Source organism: Grampus griseus, assembly GCF_964374135.1.
Source record: "Grampus griseus genome assembly, chromosome: 20".
Lineage (NCBI taxonomy): Eukaryota > Metazoa > Chordata > Mammalia > Artiodactyla > Delphinidae > Grampus > Grampus griseus.
In genome coordinates, this window is record NC_139014.1 from 58,060,998 (window position 1) to 58,085,814 (window position 24,817).

Consider the following 24,817-nt stretch of genomic DNA (forward strand, 5'->3'; position numbering starts at 1 on the left):
AAGAGACAAACCAGGTGCTTACAGCAGTGTAAAAACATGTTTTCCCTCTGAGTCTTACCAGAATGTATGCTTCAATGTCAGAAGCAGCTTTACAATCACCGATAAAATAGGGATAACAAAACCTACCCAACACAGGGTACTGTAGGTATCAAATAAAATGATACAAGGGAATAATTTTGTAAGGTACTATACTACGTTAGGTGATGGTCTAGAACTAGGTTTCAGGAAGTCCTATAAATCTTCAAATTAACTTTGGATGGTTACTTGATGGTTTCAGGTGACATATACAGAATAGGCACCATGGGCTCAAGTTCATCAAACAAGAACAAAAACATGCCATCTAACTAGAAAGCTTATGGATTTTCTAATACTGCCAAGACTAATAAAGATGTTTTGACTAGTCGTTTGACCCTGGAGACCCACTTTAGCCACTGTCTAATGGTGCTGAGCTCTAGGTCAAGGACCAGGTCCAGTGAAGGAATTCAACAGTCTAGTGGAAAAGACAGACACTGCTGTGGAAGTCCAAATAAGGAAGAATAACTACCGGAGGAAGTCAGGGAAGGATTCACATATGAACTAAGTCTCCTGGGGATGAGCACTTTGCCTGTCAGAGAGGAGGGGGAACCACCAGGAAACGGCACAGTGTCCTAAAAGGATGTGGTATAACCAGGGACTGGAAAAATGAAGAGTTCAGGGAGGTTGGAGAGGAGAGAAATGGCTGGGAAAAGGAGAGGGAGATAAAATGAGTAACAGGTAGGATAGGGTCAAATTATGAAGGACTTTCCCAATCTAGCTAAGTAGGAAACAGAGAACAAATGGCACTCTGAAACGTTGCGAATGAAAAGATTAGATTTGGCCTTTAGGAACATAACTTTGGCAACAAGAATGAGAGGTTGGAGCAGAGAAGGATCTATGGTGCAGTGACAAAAGCACAATCAAGATTTGATAAGGCTTTGAATCAGAAGTTACAAACTCAAATTCCTGGAGGCAAAGTAGGTCAAAAGTGACATCTTCGTTGTGTAACATCTGGGAGAATGGTGATTATCTGTGATCTTGGAAGAATGCAGGCCCCGCCTAAAAGTCTTCACACATAAAATTTTAAGCCATTGGGCTGGTTAAACAAAATAGTTTTTGACCTATGATAAATTAAAGCAATACAGTGGGAATGAAGAAAAGACACACATCAAACAGTACGCCAATATAATCAAGAGGGTTTAGCAACCACAGATTTATCATATTTAGAGATGTGTGGCATAAAAAGAATGAAGAGGAAGATTTGGTAGATATAATTAACAGAGTTCAAACATACAGCAATACAAGCAGATAACAGATACTGGGTAGGGGAGATAATGACTTGTTATGTACGTGTTGAACTTAAGACAAACCTGGTAGGTTTGTGAAGTTGGACAAAGCTTGTCAAGATTTGTCAAGTTGGAAATAAGGATCTGAAGTTTGGGAGAGACAGCTGGGCTGGCAAAACATACTGAGGATGGCTGAATTCATGGACATATTTGAGATCCTTAGAGGAAAGGGCTGGGAAAAGAGTGAAAAGAAACCCAAGACAAAGCCCTGGAGCATCTCGACACTTATGGGATAATCAAAAGAAAATGAGAATAAATAATGGAAGGATACTCTGGAAACTCAGAAGAGACAAGGTGGCCACAAAGCCACAGACAGAAGGCTGCTGGGGAAAAAAAAAGAATGGTTCAATACTGCCAAATGCTAGGCAGAGATTAAGTAAGATGGAGGCTGAAATCAGGACCAGAATACTGGGCCTGGAAATCAGGAGTTTACTTGTAATCTTCAGGAAAACAGGAATAGGGTAATGGGGGTAGAAGCCAAAATAACAAAGAGCTGCTAAGAGGATCCGAGTTGAGGAAGTACAGTGGAGGCTCGTGCTCATTCTACTCTTACTAAGGACCTACTATGTGCCAAGTACCATGGATATAATTCTAACAAAACAGGTGCTGCTTCTCAATCTAGTCCACGATCGAGGAGACACAGGATGCTCCTGAGTACTCATCCAGTCTTGGTGAGTAAGAAGAGATTTCATGGAAGAAGTGATTTTCAGACTCCAGCCAGTTAAGCCAGTTGGCCAGGTTAAGCTGGGGCAGGGTGTCTCAGAGAAGGCTTGCCTGCGCAAAGGCCTGAAGTAGAGTGAACATGGACCACCTGGGGGTAATTGTAAGGCACAGGAAAGAGCAAACTTTAAAGAGGGTTACTGCCTGGTGCTGAGGCTGAAGATTTCAGAAGTTTAGAAGTGAAGAGCAGGAAGGAGATAGGGCGGCAGTCTGAAAAGAATGAGGGGAGGGTCTTCATTAACACCTCAGAAACTCACTGGTAAGACAGTGCTTTCTACAATTCAGGAGTCAAAATTATTAAGCAGAAAAGCAAATATGTTTGCCCCTCTCTCTTCCTTTAACAATGGTTTAGTATGACTAAACCATTTCTCACAAGACACAGAAAGAATAGAGACTACAACAGCAAAAGATGGATAAAGCTGTAAACCTGTTTGATTTCTCTAAGGTTTATATAATAAATGGTCTTATTAGGTCCAAAACCACATCCAGATCCCAAAGGAAATGAAACTTTTCCCCTAACATCCCCTCCAAAGAGTTGAAGGACTTTCAGATACCCAACGTGATAACACGTTGACTCACTTCTAAAGACTAAGGCTCTTCCCAGTTTCTGCATCAGCTCAGTCTAGCTCAAGACACTAAGAAAAAACAGTCTGGGGTTACCTGATTTTGCCTGTTTCAAAACATGGCCAGGGCAGAAAGCAAGCTGCCTCCGGTTCCTGCCGCTGCTGAGGTCCTTGGAGCCGGGTTCAGATGAGATCATCTCAGGAACCAACAGCAGCGGCTTTCAGGCAGTGAATGGTGCTGCCTGGGGACGTATCTTTGGTAAGCAAGATTGCAACAGAGCAGGCAGTTTACCCAGGGCAGTGCTGACTCACGCCAGGCAAAACTCATTTCCCAAACAACTCAGCCTGAGCCAACCGCAATCAACTGCAACCTAGAAAACAAGAGGCACCCCACTGATTTTTCTTTCAAATGGAAAGCTGATTACTGGGGGCAGGTGAACCTCGTTCCCCGGCTGCTGGTCACCCAGAAAAGTTCCAGTGGTCAGTCACCTTCTGAAATATCACCTGAAAACAGCCTGGGGCTCAGGACAGCACGATTACTGAAGGTAGCAGGTCCACGAGCTCTGGAGATTTCCCCAAGAGGTTGATAAAGAAGTCACTTTGCATTTGCAAATTAGAACATCTGGGTGAGAGGATGCCCAGTCATGGGGGGACCTGCCCAGTCATGGCTAGCTGGTCAAATCATTAGGGTGAATTCTGTCAGCTCTGACCAGGCTCACTGTTCTTTTTCCCCACCAGGCTTTCTCTGACCTTTCTGTTTCCTTAGACAACTCATGCTCTCTAATTAACACAGATACATAGGAGGGTTTTCTTTGTTTAATCAGCTGCCACATTCTCTATGCTAAAGCTAAGTTATCCACCATCACACCTACTAGATGTTTAAGGAACATAGGAGTCTGTGAAAATCACATTAACACTTACTTTTGAAAAATCCTTAAATTTATGTCAATTCTCATTTATTGGCCAGCTTATTAAAAAATTGATTCTAGGGCTTCCCTGGTGGCGCAGTGGTTGAGAATCTGCCTGCTAATGCAGGGGACACGGGTTCGAGCCCTGGTCTGGGAAGATCCCACATGCCGCGGAGCAACTAGGCCCGTGGGCCACAACTCCTGAGCCTGCGCGTCTGGAGCCTGTGCTCCGCAACAAGAGAGGCCGCAATAGTGAGAGGCCCGCGCAGCGCGATGAAGAGTGGCCCCCGCTTGCCGCAACTGGAGAAAGCCCTCGCACAGAAACGAAGACCCAACACAGCCAAAAAAAAAAAAAAGAATTAATTTTTTTAAAAAAGTAACAAATGTTCAAGTACAATTGGTGTCTTTAAAAAAAAAAAATCGATTCTAGAATGACTGGCTCATCAACAGCTATTAATTATTATTGAATTTGCCCTGACAGGCTAGAACTGACAATGGTGCTAGACAAAGAAAACAAAAGATTAAGTCCTTGCTTCCTCCGTGTTTTCATTCTACAAGAATGAAACTAAAGTTCATATCAGATCCTTCTGTTCCCTGCTCAAAATTTCCCATGGTTATCAACTATTCCTTAGCATGGGCATTCAAGGCCACTACACCTAGCCTTGTTCATCCTGTCAGGTAGGTCTCTCAAGGCATCAACTCTGGATGTAGCTGCCAATCCAGCCTGTCATTCAATAAATGTTAGGATTCGTTAAAATGTACATGCAGATTGTCAGAATGCGGGTTTAAAAACTATGCTATTTAATTCTATTCCTTTTCACGGGGCTAGTTTAAAAAAAAAGTTATTTTATCCAATTCAATGCCCCTTAATTACATTATTCCAACAGGATAACCACACTGGCCTTTTAGAAGGTTTTATAAAATGTTCCCTCTTTTACTTCCTCCCCTTCAGTGTTTTCCTTTCCAGAAAATAGCTGTGTTTAAAGAAGTTTTCCTACAGTATGTGTTAATTAGTCTTTTTCAAATGATAAAAGCATCTTTAGAGCAGTTGATAACCATTATCTCACAGACCACACTTTAAAAAAAATTTCTGTAGTTGATGATAAGTCACAAACATCCTAATATAGAGCAACTCTCAAGGTACATACAGTAGAGACAAATACGGAAACAAAAATAGAATACTGTTAAAAGCTTCTGACTCATTCTATATTAGTAAACTTTAAATGAGGAAGAGAAAATCCAGATGGTACTGTGCCCAGGAAGTAAATGTAAATGATGCAAAGCGCAACAGAAGCGTCAGAACTTCCTAATTCTGCTAAGATAAGCACCACTCAGCAGGTGAGGAGGGCAGGCTCAGATTATCGTCTCCCTCTGTGGGATTCTGTACAGTTCCGATCAGTTTCCCCTGAATATAACCATACTCCATCTGAGTTCCTTCTTTTAGCCAGGAAAGGCTGAGGATTACACGTGTAGAGCTCTAAAAAGATGCTAAACTTGAACTAATGGCTTCAGGCACTTGAGCTTTTATAAGGTTATATGAAAACTCCAAGAATATGAGACTGTATGAGAAATAAACAAAATAATTGTGGCTTTGTGCTTAAGTTCCTTCAATATATATATTTTTTAATATATTATTTTAAAACTCAGACAAAGTTAATTCACACCCATAGCTATATAGACTTACTTTTTATGTGTGGTCACAAGAGATATTTAACATGTGTATGTGTGCATGTATGCTTTTGTGTACGAGTATGTATGTGTGTATGTATATATACACACACATCTTGCAAACACCATACCCACTGTTTTACTTGCACAGAAATATGCAATGCCGTTTATAGCCCATATTTGGTTTGTTTTCTGATATTTCTTAACATTTTAAACAACAAGCAGGTGTCAAAAGAAATTAAAATAGTCATTTCTTAGGATTCTGTAGTCTTCCAAATCCATAGAAAATTACCAAATCCATAGAAAAAGATATGGGAGGGAAGCACAATGGGAACAGATCAAGGAGGTATTTTAGCTTTACCAGTATTTGAATACATTTTACAACAAGCATATATTCAAATATTACTTGGTAATTTAAAATTCAGTTAAAGTTTTAAATGCTCTACTGTTTATAAACTACTTTAACCTTTTCCCCATCTCACTCTTTCCTCTCAACAGCCTCCTTTTACCTGCTTCCCCATTCCTAGCAACCTAAATAATACTGCACATTTCCTCTTTTTAACAAAATTAATCTTACTTATGTCCATATCCTTTTTCTTTCCCCCCACGTCCTTTTTATGATTGAGAAGACAGTGAACTGATAAATCCAAATTTCCAAGAACCAGTGGCTTTCTCACTTTGTTGATAATTAGAGACACTGCTAAATTCTAATCTTGGATGTTCAGGGATCTTATAATTTTTTTTTTTTTAAACTAGAGTACCTACTCTTCAAAAAAGACAATGAATGTCAACCAAGTAGCTATCACCTAATAAATCACAGAAATTAGGCATGAAAAATGAAGTGAACTTTAGGATACTCGAGAATCAACTCTAGAGGTACTTAAGAATCAACAGTGGTGCTTATTGAAAAGGATCACTTCCCAACCCAGTCTCTCAGACACTCTGAATTAGCAGAAGTGGAAGGAGCCCCCAGAATCGGAAATTTTTTTTTTTTTGCCGTACGCGGGCCTCTCACTGCTGTGGCCTCTCCCGTTGCAGAGCACAGGCTCCAGACGCGCAGGCTCAGCGGCCATGGCTCACTGGCCCAGCCGCTCCGCGGCATGTGGGATCTTCCCGGACCAGGGCAGTAACCCATGTCCCCTGCATCGGCAGGCGGACTCTCAACCACTGCGCAACCAGGGAAGCCCCTAGAATCGGAATTTTTAATAAGCATCTCCCTCTCCCAAGTGATTCTGATACAGAGAGGCCTTGGATCATGTTTTGGGAGACAGGTCATAGCTCTGATCTCTAAGCACTGTAAAATGAAAAGTTTTTGTTTGTTTGTTTTTTGGCTGTGTTGGGTCTGTGTTGCTGCGCGCGGAGTTTCTCTAGTTGGGTCAAGTGGGGGCTACTCTTCGTTGCGGTGCGCGGGCTTCTCATTGTGGTGGCTTCTCTTGTTGCAGAGCACGGGCTCTAGGCACGCGGGCTTTAGTAGTTGTAGTGCATGGGCTCAGTACTTGTGGCTTGCGGGCTCTAGAGTGCAGGCTCAGTAGTTGTGGCGGGGGCTTAGTTGCTCCGCGGCATGTGGGATCTTCCCAGACCAGGGATCAAACCCGTGTCCCCTGAATTGGTAGGTGGATTCTTAATCACTGTGCCACCAGGGAAGTCCAAAATGAAAAGTTGGGGTTTTTTTCCCCGAAGACCATCAAACTGAACAGTAGTCTCACAGAGCAGGTGTTAGACATTAGTCCCCTCACCCACAAGAACCATCAAGAATATAACAATTGAACTATATTTATTCTGTTGACTGGACCATTATTTTCTTCAAGGCTCCAGAGGCAATTATCCTAACTACTTATCTTAAGGATTTTCGCTGCCACCCACAGTCCTGTTAGACTGAGACATTTTCACACCTGGGATGCAGTAGAAGGGGCTTAACAGAATTTTTATGACTGTGAAAATTGAAGTTCATTTGACTCAACAGAACAGTCAAATAGAACAAAGGAGAAAACCTCCGCAAAGGCACAGCTTGAAAGTAGAGGCTTCTGACTTCCTGATGAGGCAGTTTTGCCCAGAAATTCAAACCATGGGATGCTATATAGCTCATATGTCAAGAGTGCCTAAATGGCAACTTATCACCACAGCATCATCCACCGCAGGCTTACTGTAACATTTGGAAGCACAACCCTGCTGGATAAGATGGCCTCTCCTGGGAGACAGCAGCTGTTGCCATGGCGGGGATCATTCCATCTTGGGGCCAGAAGAACCCAGCAGTCCCTTTAATCTTTAACGAGCCACTTTAGTGTTCAGATATAGGAACCGGCACTGAATGAGGCTCAACCTGCTTCACAGCACTTTGTGGCAAAACCACCCCCGAGCTGCAGGAGGGCACACCAGCCAAGCCGGTCCCCGGAGCTGCAGTTACCAGAATCTGTTCTATAATATAATTTGGGCACTTTATTATCCACTGTGGCATAATACTTCATAGTGCACAAAGGTATCCAATAGCGGACTTCCCTGGTGGTGCAGATGGTTAAGAATCCGCCTGCCAATGCAGGGGACTTGGGTTTGAGCCCTGGTCCGGGAAGATCCCACATGCCGCGGAGCAACTAAGCCCGTGCGCCACAACTACTGAGCCTGCGCTCTAGAGTCCGCGTGCTGCAACTACTGAAGCCCATGCGCCTAGAGCCCATGCTCCGCAACAAGAGAAGCCACCGCAGTGAGAAGCCCACGTACTGCAACGAAGAGTAGCCCCCGCTCGCTGCAACTAGAGAAATCCCGCGTGCAGCAACGAAGACCCAAAGCAGCCAAAAAATAAAAAATAAAATTAATTAAAAAAACAAAACAAAAACAAACCAAAAAAAAAGAAGAAAGGTAGCCAACATCAAGGGTACTGCCTACCTCAGGCACAATGAAATACTAGATTAGTAAATGTCAGGAACTGAAAAAGTAACAAGCCCACTTTGAAGGAAAAGGAAGACTCCAAAGCTGACAGGACACAGCCTGATGACCTGATGACAAGATTGGGAGAAAGGAAGTCAGCGACGTGACTAAACTGCTATCTTGGGCAGTTCACTTTAGAAACCTGGCAACGGAAATCTTGGAACCATTCGACGGGTGTGATTTTCTATACAAAGCTATTTCTTCATTTTTCCCCCTGTGCTGCTAATACAGAAGAAGGGCAGGGAAAAGGCCCTTGTCATCAAACTCCATCACCTAAACAACTCCAAGAGCTTCATAATGAAGTAACTGGTAAGCTCATGTTCTATTCCCCAGTAGCCACCCTCTCAGAACAAAGATTCTGTAATTCAACTTTGAAGATTACCTTAATTCATAATTCTTATTTACTCTATAGCTCTAGATTTTTCTCTTCCCCAAATATACACACACATTCTCTCTCTCCCTCTCTCTCCCCCCTCCCTGCCCCCTTCTCTTTCTCTGTCTCTCCACCCTCATACTCATGCTCTGCCTCCAATAAGTCAAACTTCCTAAATTTTCACCCTGGTTTCCACTAAAAATGCCACAAGATTAAGTTACCTTCCTTCAGGTCCCCAAGTCTAGGGGGCCTTTGTTGACACGCGTTTCATCTTGATGGGTGATTTCTAGCCATGCAGATAAATTACCTTTTCACCTACAGTTAATCTTCAAACTGGCTTTTGTAGGCTATGGAAATAAAAGGGTAAGGCTGCACAGCTTGAATGTCCCATCAAGGTAATCAAAGTAGTGGAAGAGGCAGAGAAGACAGAAGGAGAGATATCAAAATAAAAACTGCGCTGTGCATTTAAGGAGCACTTAAGAAAACACTCCATCTGACTAAGCAGCCAATGAGTAGACAAATACCCAAAGGACTATACATTCTCTAAAGATTACTGTGCTCACAGTTCTTGCTTCCCTCAAGGCTTGCAAGAGATCACATCATAAAGTTAGACTTGCATTATTCATAATAGAGTGGATAGATAGATCCCAACACCCAGAATTCTAAGGATTTACCTGCAAATAAAGGCATAACCTTATTTCAACCCAAACGCATGTAACTAGGAATAAAATACATATTGTTTGGGTCTTTCAATGGTATCCCTCTCATCCCTTTTACAATAGAACAAAAAAGGGTTAGAGAAAGGAACCCAAAGTTTTGTTGCAGGCATTAAACACTTAAAAAAGAATCACAGGGAAAAATGCCCACAATATATTATCCATTAAAAAAAAAAAAAAAGCAGTACAGAACAGCAGGTGGAGAATACAGAATAGCAGGTGGAGAACACACACACACACACACACACATAGCACACACAGAACATATACATACATATGTATATATACAGAGAGAGAGATACAAAACATATAGTCAAAAAGTCTAGAACCACTTAACAGTGTTACTTTTGGTACGGGTGGAGGTTTACTTTCTGCTTTATATATACACCTTTGTGCTATTTTAGTATTTAAATGAGGAGTATAAGCTAATTAACATTACCAGAAATAAAGTACCTAAGATCACCTGACAAAGAAAATGAAATAGAACAATTTGAACAAGTTCTTAGGGCCATTCTGAGCCAAATTTTCAGCATATTTAAGGCTATATTCACTGAGGCAAACATAAGAATCAACCAGAATTCAGTGTTGGGACAGCATTGTTGGTTCGTTTTTCGTCATTCTGAGCCAGAAGCGGTACTGTGCTATGTCCTGCCAGGTTAGGGGGAGACTGAGTCTCGTGCTCATGTCCTCACTTCCCCCTGGTTAGTCCTGGTTAGTCTTCTCTCTCTCAGGGACACCAGGGCAGGGGATTAAAAAGCAGGTCAACAGACCACTGAACACTGTAGAGAGAAAGAGCCACATGAAGGGCTAACCACGACTCAAAAATCTTGCTCTTTGTCAGTCAAGTCAGTTTTACAAGTAGTCTGATGAACTTAAAAAACAGATATGCTACTTATTAGAAAAGTTAAAAAAGGGGGACAATACCAAATGCTGATGAGGATGCAGAGAAACTGGATCTCATACACTGCTGGTGGGACAGACTGTAAAATGGTACAGGGCTTGGGAAAATAGTTTGGTGGTTTCTTTAAGAAACTACATACACATACTGTATTACGACTGAGCAATTGCATTCCTGGGCACTTAACCCACAGAAATTAAAACTTGTATCTACACAAATACCTGTACATAAATGTTCATAATGGCTTTATCTGTAACAGCCCCAAACTGAAAACAACCAAAATGCCCTACAATAGGTAAATGGTTAAAACACTGTGATACAGACACTTCCCTGGTGCCACAGTGGTTAAGACTCTGCACTACCAATGCAGGGGGCCTGGGTTCGATCCCTGGTCAGGGAACTAGATCCCACATGCATGCAACAACTAAGAGTTTGCATGCCACAACTAAGGAGCCCGTGAGCTGCAACTAAGGAGCCTGCCTGTCTCAACAAAGACCCAGCACAACCTAATTAATTAATTAAATAATTAATTAAATTTAAAAACCTGTGATACATCCAAGGCATAGAAAACAAACTTATAGTTAACAAAGGGGAAAGGGGATGGGGGAGAGATAAATTAGGAGTTCGGGATTAGCAGATACAAACTACAAAATATAAAATAGACAAACAACAGGTCCTACTGTATAGTACAAGAAACTATACTAAAGACTTCCTTGGTGGCATAGTGGTTAAGAATCCGCCTGCCAATGCAGGGGACACAGGTTCAAGCCCTGGTCCGGGAAGATCCTACATGCCGTGGAGCAACTAAGCGCGTGTGCCACAACTACTGAGCCTGTGCTCTAGAGCCCTCGAGCCACAACTACTGAGCCCGCGTGCCACAACTACTGAAGCCCACGCACCTAGAGCCCGTGCTCTGCAACAAGAGAAGCCACTGCAATGAGAAGCCTGCGCACCGCAACGAAGAGTAGCCCCTGCTTGCTGCAACTAGAGAAAGCCTGCCCGCAGCAATGAACACCCAATGCAGCCAAAAATTAATTAATTAATTAATTTTGAAGAAAAGAAACTATATTCAATATCTTGCCATGAACAATAATGGAAAAGACTATGAAAAAGTATATATACGAATCACTTTACTGTACACTAGGAACTAATACAACATTGTAAATCAACTATGCTTCAATTAAAAAAACAACTGTGATACATCCATCCATACTATTTATTCTATTTAGTAATAAAAAGCATTATTAAATACATTACTAAATACATCTTGGATGGAGGGCATCATGCTAAGTGAAAAATGCCAACCTCAGAAGGCCACATATTGTTATGATTCTATTTCCATAACATTTCAAAAAGGACAAAATTATACAGATAGAGAACAGATTACTGGTTGACAAGGATTGGTTGGGGGGAAAGGGATGTATGTGACAATAAATGTGCAATTACAATTACTCATTCAACTGTCCAACCACTATGGAGAATTAAGGAAGGTGAATTGTTTGTAAGGCAAAGCACATTTCATATTATTCTGCCATCCCTACTATGCCAGAAAAAAAAAAAAAAGATTGTTTAAGCATGAGTCCGTTGCTGGCTCAACCACCTAAAATACATTTCAGGCATTACCTGTGCCCCATCTCTACCGGTGTTTTTATCTGAGCTTCCCCAGGGCTGCGAGCAATGAGCCAGGAGGCAGCAGAAGTAACCCATGCAGAGTGAACTCTCACTGCAATTTAAGCTCAGCATTCAGCCCAAAGTGTCCTGCTTGAAATCAAAAGCATCTGAAAACTGCAGCGATCAGACACATAAATTGTGAAAGATGTGGTTACTGGCGTGGGGCACCTCACATGTGACAGGTTTCCTACTACAAACAGTTTTTCCTACAAAAGTCTCAGTAGCAGTCTCCAAATGTGAGGGAAAGGTTAGTGGAAAAAATTTAAATGATGCTTCCTCTGTGATTCTCCCAGCCAGGGCTCACATGTACTGAAAGCAGGTCACATGTCTCAGGCACAAAGTTTTAGTTTCTATACTCATCCGGGCTTCTTACTGAAAGTGGTCTACCACCATTTATTCCAGTATCACTTACAACACGAGGACCCTCGGGCCACCAACATCTACAGTATCCTACACAAGGGTCAATTTACTGGTAAGGCCTATTGAAAAACAGAAAGACACTCCAAAAAAAAAATTTTTTTTTTAACAGAAAACCCACCAATAAATTCTCCTCTAACCCAATGCTTCAGCTGTTTAGCCAAATGTGCTTTTGAGGGTGACTGGTTGATATATCAAATACAATTACAATTTTAAAACATGGAATAAACTATAAAACAATCCTTCAGGACTTCCCTGGTGGCGCAGTGGTTAAGAATCCGCCTGCCAAGGCAGGGGACACAGGTTCCATCCCTGGTCTGGGAAGATCCCATATGCTGCGAAGCAGCTAAGCCCGTGTGCTGCAACTACTGAGCCCATGCACCTACAGCCCATACTCCGCAACAAGAGAAGCCACCACAATGAGAAGCCCGCGCACCATAAGGAAGAGTAGACCCCGCTTGCCACAACTAGAGAAAGCCCACAGGCAGCAACAAAGACCTAATGCAGCCAAAAATTTAAAAGACAAAAAAAAAAAATCCTTCAGTGCTAATGGAATTAAAACTAGTAAAGGAATAACAAAGACTGCTAATAACATTCTAAAATCACCTTCCACACAAGGAGGCCCATGTATAAAAGGATAATTTTAAGCCCACGTTTTATGAAATAGAACCTATTTCTAAAGACTTACTCTGATAAGTAATCATAATTAGATGAGCTGATGGAGTGAGAGGCAGCTGGGGTCTGGTGGTTGGGAGCGGGTCTTTCCAGCCAGACTACTTGGGTTCAAACACTGTGTGGCCCTAGGCACATTTTCAACTTCTCTGTGCCGCATTTCCTGATCTGCGGAACACAGATACTGGTGCCTACATTTCGCAGAATTGTTGGGAGGGGTTAAATGAGTTCATATAACAAAATCCTTGGCACACAAAAAGCACACAATAACTACCGATAATTTTTATACAGGTAAAATAGGGTATAAAGAGAAGTACCATAAGGTTATAATGACCAAAGTCCTCTGTAGCCTAGCACACATGCTATTCTACTGAACAGTACCTAAGAAAGCAAGGCCCAGTCTCATCACACAGCCTCCCCACCCCTCCCTACCCCAGTTAGACAGATGGAGTTTGGGGGCTTCCCTGGTGGCGCAGGACCAGGGCCCGAACCCGCGTCCCCTGCATTGGCAGGTGGATTGCAGAATCCACCTGCCAATGCAGGGGACGCGGGTTCGGGCCCTGGTCTGGGAGGATCCCGCATGCCCGCGGAGCAACTGGGCCTGTGCACCACAACTACTGAGCCTGTGCTCTGGAGCCGCGAGCCACAACTACTGAAGCCCGTGCTCCGCGGCGAGAGAGGCCACCGTAATAGGAAGCCCGCGCACCACAACGAAGAGTAGCCCCTGCTCGCCTCAACTAGAGAGGGCCCACATGCAGCAACGAACACCCAACGCAGCCATAAATAAATAATTAATTTTAAAAAAAAAAAAGAAAGAAAGAAAGATGGAGTTTGTTCTAGAGATGCTTAAAGAAAAAAGGCTTGACTTTACCTAGAACTTCTCTCCCATTTCTAGGTTTCCCAACTATTCAGCAACAACCATAGACATTTTGGAATCAGAAACATAAATTGTGTCCAAAAGTGTTAAACAATGCTTGTCCAAAGGCCCCAATACAGCTAATAGTTTAGACAGCTGTGCTAGGAGCCATAGAAGCTGCATTTTCTAACTAGTATTGCTTCTGAACAATTGAAACTTTCTCCAGAGCAAAGTCCAGACACAGGAAGCAGTGTTCCCCGCAAACATCCAAACAGTTTCATTATTGTTTAACCACCAAAATAAAAATAACAGCTCCAATAATCTATCAAGTTTGACATTTCATCCAACCAAGCAATTAAACCAGGACACAATGCATGCATGGAGAGATTTTTTTTCCCCTGCTCCAAATCAACACTCATTTTGACATTATAGCCACACAAACTAGTAATGCTTGTTCCTAGATTACTTACAAAAGGCTTCTAAAAACCAAACACGCTGAAGTGTCTCAAAGAAACGGCACACCGTCAAATTTTATTTTGTCTCCCACCTTTAAGCATTTTTATTAACTGTAAGTAAAGTTACAGACCAAGTAGTTGGAAACTCCCTTCTAATATTTAGTCAAAGGAGGTAAATACCCTCCTGATACAGGCACAAAATGCAAGGTCTATCAATATATTCTTAAATATATTAAAGGTAAGTATCCTCACCTCATCCTCAAGTATTAAAATCGTGGTTCTGATCTAGCAAATCACCAACTGACAGAACTTCTCTCTCCAAGTAGGGAGTTCTCAGTTGGTTGCCTCAATTACAGGTAGCCTAAGGAAGAAAATCAAGGACCTTTGATATCAAGTTCCTAAGACGTCCTCAGAACCACCTATAATAGAACAATGCTATTCAAAGTGTGCAGTCGCACACCCTCCATGGACATCCATGTCAAGGTAAAAAAAAATTCATAGTAGGTATGAACTGTGCATCCAAGTGCATGACTTCCTGGTAATTCATTTTTCTTGTACTTTACAAAAATATTAGTTGGCAATAGACTGAAAAAGCACTTTACAAAGCTGGTCCTTCACCAGTTTCAGAAACACTAACTTTTTGTACAGTTGAATGCCAATTGTGTCACTTATTGTTCTGAAGGAATCAAAGCACCCTTGCCCTATCCTACAGCTTCTGATTTGAGGGCAATCAGCGAAACCAATAAGGAGGTACACCACGGTGTAACCCCATGGAAAGAGTACCCAATTAGACTCAAAAGACCTCACTGCTGGTCTGCAAGATCCAACTATCTTGGAGACGCTGGGTGAATTGGAGACTTTTTACTTCCCTGTGCCTTGAATTCCTCCTCTGCAGAATAAAAGCAGCCCCCTAACATCAGCATTTCTCAATATTATCATTTTTTTTTAATGTGTGGTTCCTTCTGACAGTATTACTTTCTCCAAGTGTGGTCTGCAGATAAGCTACATCAGAATCCCCAGCTTCATTCCCAAACACCCAGATTCTATAGGTCTGGGCTAGCAACCAGGAAACTGCAGTTTTTTACAAGCACCCGGGAGACTCTGATACACATGAAAATTTGAGATCTACTGCAATAATAATCTTAGTAATGCCTCTAGGGATTAAAGAAAAGGTCACAATTTGTGTGTAAACCCCAATAAAGAAATTATTTTAGGTAAAAAGTCACATTTTTAAATTTTTTAAAGTATTTTTAAAATACTTAGTATTTTTAAATCAGTATTTTTAAATCAGTATATTAAATCAGTATATTAAAACTTAAAGAAAACATTTCAATATGCTTTTATAATATTAGTAATATGTAACAACAAATTTCAATTTTTCCCCATTTAAAAAAATGATGTTTGGTTGGGAAGACCAAATGTGTATTAAAATACATGTAAACATTTACATGCTATGGCATCAAGAACTGCTTTTTTTTTTTTTTAATTACTTTATTTATTTTTGGCTGCATTGGGTTTTCGTTGCTGCGCGTGGGCTTTCCCTAGTTGCGGCCAGCGGGGGCTACTCTTCGTTGCAGTGCACGGGCTTCTCATTGCGGTGGCTTCTCTTGTTGCGGAGCACCGGCTCTAGGCACGTGGGCTTCAGTAGTTGTGGCACACAGGCTCAGTAGTTGGGGCTCGTGGGCTCTAGATCGCAGGCTCAGTAGTTGCGGTGCACGGGCTTTGTTGCTTTGCAGCATGTGGGATCTTGCTGGACCAGGGCTTGAACCCATGTCCCCTGCATTGACAGGCGGATTCTTAACCACTGCGCCACCAGGGAAGTCCAAGAACTGCTTTCTTGACATGATATTCAGAACTCTTGAATTTTGTACCAGTCCCTCCCAAAGAAAACTAGTGGCTTATTTTTATGTTTGTACTGTTTCTGAAAAGAGTTGAGGAGAAAGATTTCAAGCGGCTATTTGTGAGCGTTTCCACAAATAACAGTGCAGGTGTGGATAGCCAGTATCTCAAACACCAAATTAGATGTAACTGTCAACATATTTTCACTTTTAATATTAGTTTTGGTAGTACAGAAGACATGGTGATATGCTACATTAAAAAGGTTAATCAAATAAATAAAATTTAGGAATCTGACGAAGATCATCTGGAGGTGAAACTGCAAAACTATCATATGTATGTCCCCCATTAATTGGTTGGTTCACTGTCACTATTCCTCAAGCAGCCGGTCTGCAACTATGTCAACAGTCCAAACAGTTGGGAAACACTGAACTAGATCAATGGGCGTGGGGGTAATGACTCAGAATCACCTGGAGTGCTGCGTCCAACCATATGGTGAGGGTGGTAGGGAAGGTGGAGTGCCCTCTGTCAAGCTCTCTGGGAACATTTGACCCCTTTCCCCACCAGCTCTGCAGCAAACACTGGCTAAGGTAAACTTCAGCTCTGACACAGAATGACTATGCAGGTACTTCCATCAGCATATGACAAATGACCAAGAATGGCACCTGAATCTAGTCATGCCCAAAAGGTAAAAAGAGAGGTAGACAGAAGTGAGAGAACCGGAAGGCCTAAGAATTTTCCACTGCGGACTGGGCAAGTCCTAGGCCCTGCAGCTATTCCTTCCTACCCCACACCCTGGCACAAAACTTTAACACCAAACTGCTCCTCTTCACCTCCATAAAATCCAAATTGCCCAAACCATGGCTACTGGTCTGCAAAATCAATTCCAAGACAATTCCGCCCTCTTCCTGAGAACCATCCTTTACTAAGGATTCCTCAAACCGGCTGAACTTCGGCTGACCCACTCCCTCTAAAGTCCTGGAAAACACTCCACCCTCTTTCCCCAAATCAGAACGCTCCTTTTGTCTAGGATTTTGGAATAAAGGCTCATGCTCTAGTGGATCTTCTTCCACGCCATGAAGATAATAATTGAGCATGATCAAGAGGAGGTATAATTCATTGGCTATGGACCCACTGACTCAAGACTTAGGAAAAGGTTGTAAAGTCAACAGAAGAAGATGAGGCATGGTTATTTCTCAAGCAGATATCTTAATCATTATGAAAGTTGAAAGGGGGTAGGGGGAATTCACAGAAATTGCTGGAGGGAAAACAAGCTTTCCTATAGCATAAAAGATATTGATTCCATCACATTCCATGCATGTGATCAGAAATAAGAGTGGAAAGATTTTTCCAAGTAAATGAAAAGGGTAAAACAAGAAGGGGCGGGGTGGGAGAGGAGGCTGCTCTATTTACTTAAGAAAAGCTTTTTTTCCAAGTCTTTTAACATAACCCAGCAGTTTCAAATAAACAATGATGCTGATTACTAACGAATTACATTACCACTCAGAGGCCAGCAGAGGCTCCAGTTGGCCTAACTTCCTGTAAATTTCAGGATGACTAGGCAGCATTTCTTCAAAGTGGATCAAGGCAGTTAAAATGTTTCAGCAAATCAGACTCTGGCTCCAAGCAGTCTGATTGGATCGGCTGTCCCTAGGAGACCTGACCACTCCACAACCCAGAGATAATGAAACATTAAAATTGCATATAATAATTATAATATAATTGCATATAATAATTATATGCAATTCTAGAAAAGGCGTGTGAATGTTAAACTAGGAGATGCAGGCTAAACCTATAGCATTGGAGGGGGCAGCTTTCAAAAGTCAAGTGACACTAGCTCAACAAAAATTGTGTAAAGTTCAAATTCAGCACATGGGTGGTAGCTGCTGAAAAAGGCTGCTGAGAGAGCCAGAAGGTTTTGCTTATCTTTTTACAGGAGAGGACAATGGAGAAATTACCAGACCAAGGTCACTTTCCCTTAAAAAAAAAAAAAAAAAGGTTAGCAGGCTTAACAGAGATAAAAAAAAAAACCTTCATAGGTCATAACTCCATGAAATCAGCAGCCTGGTGAGAATCTCTCCAAGAATCCTGTAAGAAATTAAGTGTGGATTAGAGTAATTAAGTGTAAAGTCTCCTTGAGAGTGACTTCTGTTCCTGAAGACTAGAGCCATTTCTGTGAAACGCATCATAGAAAAATTGTGAAGAGGATTTGCCAGGCATCACAGCCTTTCCACTTTCACATCAAGGTCTGCAAGCACTATGATCTAAAGAAGAACACAGCAGTGATTTGGGGAGGGAATTAAATAATACAGCTTATTTCAGAAAACCACTCCATTCTCTAGCCTTTGCAAAAGTTCTCATGCTCTCGTAATGGTAATATACTTAGGAGTTTCCAAAAATTACACACATTTCCTCAAAAGAGATATAGGAAAAAATATAATCACAGGGTAAAGGCCAAACACTGTCTCTTCTGAATGCTTCAACAGCCAATTATACATTGATTCTACAGAGAGAAAGAGACTATTACAGGAAAGTTAAGTAAGACATGTTAAAAAATGTACCCTCGGGCCTAAGTCTGTTCAACTGACAGTAAAATCACCCCCTCAAAAAAGCAGTTTTATGCAAAATCTAGTATTTTAATTTCCCAGCTTCCAAGAGAAATATATAAGGAGCAGAAATTAAACTAATTATGTCAGCAGCACAGTGAACAAAACTTTAATTGTATTTCACACTAGACATTTGCAGAACAATACAAAGGCCCTTAAGGGTAGAAACTTCTTTAGAATATAAATGATTCCCAATCAATATGACAAAAATTAGTTCATTTGGGCAATAAACAGATTCACGGTTTACATGGAAAAATTCAGCCAACATCCTAATTCAATATAAAAAATTAACGCAGAGTATAAGAAACAAATCTCTAAAATGGCTTTAAATCACTCCATGATTTACATATGTTGGATCATTAATAGGTCCTTTAAGCCAGTATTGTACTAATCAGCTTTTTTAGCATCCTGCCCACAAAAGAGCCTATTCATTTAGCTGGGAGACAGGTGTTAGCAACCAGCAACCTCTTTTAGCCTCAAGTTCCAGGGGCCTGGTCTGCGAATTACTACGGTCACGATTGGCAAGTCGAAAGGAAGGGCAGTTTAAAAGAGGGAAAGGGAGGAGAGAGGGAAAGAGAAACAAAAGAGCCCGAGAGGGGGGAAAGGAAGATGAGGAAAGAAAGGGCCGTCAGGTGCTACTTAGTGGGGCCACCCTCCAAGCCTGGTAGCCTGAGCTGAGCTCCCAGGCTACCGCGCAGATACTTGAGGCAGAATTTGGATAATGTCATTATTCCCGCAGACAGTAATTCTGGATATATGCCTACACTCCACTCATTCTAAAAAAATATTTTTTCCAGTGTCTATGACTCATTCCTCTTTCCCATATTCTCTAGTTCTTAACTTCAGTCCTCACTCTTTCATGCATTTTCTAAAAGAGCTGACCGAGTAGATATTCCTGGAAAGAGATAGAGAGAAGGCCAGATTTAGAAAGACATCTTAAGCCTACAGAATAAAAATCCTATGAGAAAGTGGGAGAAGAGAACGTTCACTGAGTTCCGTACAATGTACAAAGAAGAGATTTTCTCTCTTTTCGTCCACAGAACAATGCTACCAGGTATGATTTTCATCTTGCAGATGAAGAAAATGAAGCCCACAGAGGTTAAGTAACATGTCTAAAGTAGCACAGCCAGGTGGTGGAGGAGCTGGGACTCAAAACCAGGTTTGTCTATTTCCTAAATTGTTACACTTTTCCCAAGTTTAATTCGTTAACTAACATATTCAATGCCCTGATTCTGCTTTAACTCAGAGGGTTCTGTATTTCAGCAATTTTTTTCCATCCATGAACTCAGCAAAAGACCTGTGACTAAATTTTATTGCCTATTAAGCATCCATTATTTCCAATAAGCGTTTCAGCTATGTAGAAATGAAACATCTGGCAGGTTGGCTTTATTTTAAAATCCTACATACAGAGAATTCCCAGGCAGCTCTCCTATCCAACACTGATCCGAACTAGACTTGACTACCCATTCAGACCTCCAGTGGTTTCCACATTATCATTCATTTGTCCACTCAGGAAATAAAGGAAGCTACTTTCGCCAACCCTCCCTCATGACTCCAGGCAGATAATACAGCAGAGGGGGCCTCTCTGTAAAGTAATTTACATAAAAGTTATAAAAGCTCTTTGCTATCTGTCATGACTAGGAAATGGGCTATTCTAGCAAATCAAACATCCTGAATAACATAATGATGCTTTTAAAGGGACTACCAATTTATAAATAATTTCAAAGCAATGCAACAGTGGCTCCTAAACCTGGCTGCAGATCAAAATCACTTGGGGAGCTTTTTGGAAGTAGATGCCCAGAGTGGTTTTTAAAATGTAGATTCTCGGCATTTCCCTGGTGGCCAAGTGGTTAAGAATCCGCCTGCCAATGCAGGGAACATGGGTTCGATCCCTGGTCCGGGAAGACCCCACATGCCATGCAGCAACTAAGCCCGTGAGCCGCAACTACTGAGCCTGTGCTCTAGGGCCCGCAAGCCACGACTACTGCGCCCGCATGCCTAGAGCCCGTGCTCGGCAACAAGAGAAGCCACCGAAATGAGAAGACCGTGCACCGCAACGAAGAGTAGCCCCCGCTTACCGCAACTAGAGAAAGCCCGCACGCAGCAACGAAGACCCAATGCAGCCAAAAATAAATTAATTAACTAAAATAAAATAAAATGTGGATTCTCAGTCATCACTTACCCACTCAAAAAAAATCTCCAGGAGGTGGAACTGGGAAATCTGTATTTTTAAAGAACCTCAGTGACTCAGTTGGAAACTGCTAGGTACCTAATCTTTTAAGGAGTGGCTGGCTTTGGAGAACTCCTTGCAATAAAACTCACTAAAAAGACTAAAGCTGCACTGAATACAATGTGACCTTCTTTTTATGATTCAGGAGACTTCAGGATCTCCCAATGCCTCTGGTTCATCATTCACTACTAGTCACTAATCACTGTACTGGCAAAACCAGAAAGGAAGGAAAGGTTAAGAAGACTTCATATTGGTAAAAAGCTGGAAAAACCAGCTTTTGTTCTCCTATCAGATTTTTAAAGAGCTGGTTTCCCCCAGAAGAAACTCAGATTTTATGCTTGCCTCGAAAAAGGAAAATGTTTAAAAACAGGCAGATTCTCTTAACTGCTCCAATTCAGAACGTTAACAGGCCCAAATGTGTCAAAAATGTGGAATATTCAACCTGAACTACATAAAGCAGAGAAACTTCATGACAGTCTTAACGAAGATAAATGAGGATAATGGGTTTAAGCTAAGAATGGCATCATAGGATTAGATAAAACCACTGTCCTGACCATGGCAACTGATAAATCCTGGAAACTGGGAGAGCTGAGGTCTTTCAACACATAAGGCCGATGATTCCTACCTATCTAGGATGGCTTTCATGTGAGATATAACAGGATATCCTATTAAGAGCCCAACTAGTTTTAGGATTTTAAAACTCCAAATAATATAGTCACAAAACAAGAAAGTGACCACACCACCTCCCTATTGAAGCAATGGGAAGTTGTGTGTTTGGATATGAAAAGACTGCCCTTCAAATAGCCAGAATCTTTCTTACATAAACATCAGTCACTACTACCAATAAACAGTAACCAAACAAAAATAATAACCAGTAACATTACCAAACAATAATGATGAGGCAGCTCACCCCGTGAGACCTCAGCAACAGCAATTTAAACTATGCATTCTCATTAAACTCTAAATTATAACTCAGCTCTGTATTGCAGGGGTTATGAGATTCAAGGTGCAGACGTTAAATCTTTCCTCCCAAAACATAAACACTATAGCCAGTACAAGTTTAATATAAAAGTCTCTAATCTACCTTTAAAACAACAGCAGTAATAAAGAATAAAAAACTATTTTAAGAATAAAAAATTACAGTGGAATTAGTCCCGTTAACACTCCTTAGGTTTATGTAGGTGTTTTCAGAAAGTTCTAGGCACAACACTCTTACAGATGGGTGTGACTGTATTAAACATCACAATGGACATGTAATTAGGGAAGAAACTGTGCCCTTTTCTGTTATTGTTGCCATTTGTTTTGTCTTTTAAAATGCTGGTTACTGAATATGCTTTTCCCACTGCTATTTTAAGAGGCCTTAAAGAGGCATTCTTATTAGAGGGTGCTAAGCAGAGTTATTATCAACTGGCTTGGCCATGAGAAAGTTTTGAAAACAAATTAATTTCTAACCTCTTTGAGAACAGCTCTCTTTTAATGCAGGTCATTTTAGCAATTGGTTAAATTAAGTCAATTTAGAAGATTTACAATCCCCGATCCCAATGTAAACAGTTGGGATAACAGCTGTCTTCCTGATCAATATGAAAGTTTTTAGTGGGCTGATCTTCCAAACTAAATAGACATTAAAATGTGTGTGTGTGTCCTAGATTACATGGAAATTTGCTTCATGCACAATCAAGTTATCTGTTAGCCCTGCCACATCAAGCTGCAACTGTCATATACAATTTTCAAACTTAAGAAAATAACACTTCTAAATAAACTGTAATTTATGACTTGTACTCTGAAGTCCAGAATTATTAGGAAATATGCCATGATGTTTCAGAAATGCTTGCCATCATCTATTTCCTTGAACGTGAAAAAGAATGCAATCAGGAAAAAACGATAAAGACGTTGTCAAACCTGAAATCCCGTGAACTAGCTCCCAACCCTAGAATTCTGTACACAAACTCAGCCCAGCACCATGTCCCCTGCCTACTCCCATTCCTAGAAAAAGGTTCCAATAAGTGGCAGCCTTGGCCACACTTCAGTAACTTGAACTGTTACCAGGAAAACCACAACTGCTCCCCAAACAGTTGCACCAACAGGGGTGACAGGAAGTCTCTGTCCTCCAAACCACCTGTAACAGGGATGGGCAAGGAACTTACTTTCTGAGAAGGCCACATGCACCTGGGGATGTTTGTTCATTACGTTAACAGTGGCCTTTAGCCAGGGTGCAAAGTGGCAGTTGTGGGTAAAGCCCTATTTCCAAGCTAACAATAATTCTTCCCTGGGGTAGACAGGGAGGAGCATGGTACACTCTTCCTTGATTACACAAGCAGCTTTTTCTCCTAGAACAAATGACAGACCAACAAAAAAGGAGAAAATATGCTGCTGTTTCTATCTTCTGCCAGCCTGAAATCAAGCTCTGAGCAGACGTCTGCGACGCTCTGGTTCCCCAGGTCTAGCATACTTCCCCAAGCCTAGTCAAATGTTTCATGGGCAGCCAGCTGCACAGAGGCCCCATGTCCCTCTCCGTCTTAGCCACTGGCGACCTCACACACATCACCTCAAATGAACAGAGGACAACTCCCAAAAGAGAGAACAGTGGACCCTGGGCGGGGCGGAGGTGGGGGGGAAAGGAAAACCACATCCCCAAACTTCTCCATCAAGCCTCCAAACTCCAGCCTCCACCTTCCTCCAGCACGCCCGCAGGGCTCCTGCACTAGGAAGCTGGGTCAAGCTAGTTCCTTAAAATGCAGACGCAGGCCGCCGCGTACCTGACTCGGTTTCCTATGCTGTAAAGCGGTATCTTTCCCCCCACGAGCCAACTGAACGTGCCGATCTGTAGGGCGTTTGGAAATATTTGAGAACACACGTCTCCCGTTACTGCCCCCACAGGTGAAATGCCTCCTTTGAGGGGACTTTTAATGGGACAGGTGCGGGCTACCTTGAATGCGCAGACTTCCAGCGAGGCAGGGCGTCCCCCATCCCCTGTAGGCAGGGAGAGTCTCAGGCCGCGCCCCGCACAGAGGAGGCGCCCCCGGACAACAGCCTGGCGAGACCCGAGGCCGAGCAGCGCCCCCGACTCCGGCCTCCCCCGGGACCCCACCCCAGGCCCGGCGCTCGCGGAGCCAAGCGCCGCCGCCGCCGCCTCCTCCTCACCTGCCGCGGCCGCCTGCCCCGCCCGCACCTGAGAGGGGAGGGGTGGGGAGGGGCCGGATCCGGGCCGCGGACGCCTCAGGCAGGGGGGCTGCGGGCTGAGCCGCGCCGGCGTCTCCGGGGCTGAGGGGCACCCGGGGGCGGTCGCGACATCCTCACAGCCGGCCCCAGGAAGTAGGCCCCCCCCACCCATCCCCGGCCTCCCGGCCCGGTCGCTCCCGCCCCTCGCGCGGCCCCGCTCCCGGCGCGGCCCCGCCCCCCCTCGGGAGCGCGCCTCCGCTCCTGCCGCTCCTGAGCCACCATAGAGACGGGGGAGCCGCGCGGCGGGCTAGAGCGCGGCCGCCGCGCGCGTCCCCTGGCGGAGCCCAGCCGCGGGAGGCGGAGACCTCCGAGTCTGAGACCGGGCCAGGCGTCGGTACCCTGGTGTGAGGGCGTCCGCGGCTCCTCGTTGCCTTGGTTACCGAACTCTGCACGAGGTGCTGAAGGGTCCAGATCCGTGGTGCAGATTGGTGACACTGAGCGAGTCCCATAACATCTCAGAACTCGTTTCAAAATAAAAGTTTAAAAGTTGCCTCACTTTCATATCCCATTGTTCCTCACAACAGTGGCTCTCAGCAGGTGATGGTCCCCAAAATTACCATGAAAGAAGCCCAGGCCCACCAGAGTTCACTAGCTTATTCAAAGTCCCATAGTTAGAAAGTATTAGAAGTCAGATCTGGAGGACATCAAAACCCACGTTTGTCCCATTCACTCAATGGCACCTCCCTCTCCAGCATTTCCCAGTCTAAGCCCCCAGAGTTAGCTAGT

General features: G+C 42.9%; 1 protein-coding gene across 2 annotated transcripts in view; it reads right to left on the reverse strand.

The window, feature by feature from the left end:
* The window catches only part of RFFL (ring finger and FYVE like domain containing E3 ubiquitin protein ligase), a 46,404-nt gene extending 43,525 nt beyond the window's left edge, over positions 1 to 2,879 (reverse strand). For both annotated transcript variants that reach the window (XM_082679156.1, XM_082679155.1), the window contains exon 1: positions 2,742 to 2,879. In XM_082679156.1, the coding sequence (XP_082535282.1) occupies positions 2,742 to 2,841 (100 nt within the window). In that variant the 5' untranslated portion in view covers positions 2,842 to 2,879. The remainder of the gene's footprint in view (positions 1 to 2,741) is intronic.
* Between the last annotated feature and the right edge of the window lie 21,938 nt (positions 2,880 to 24,817).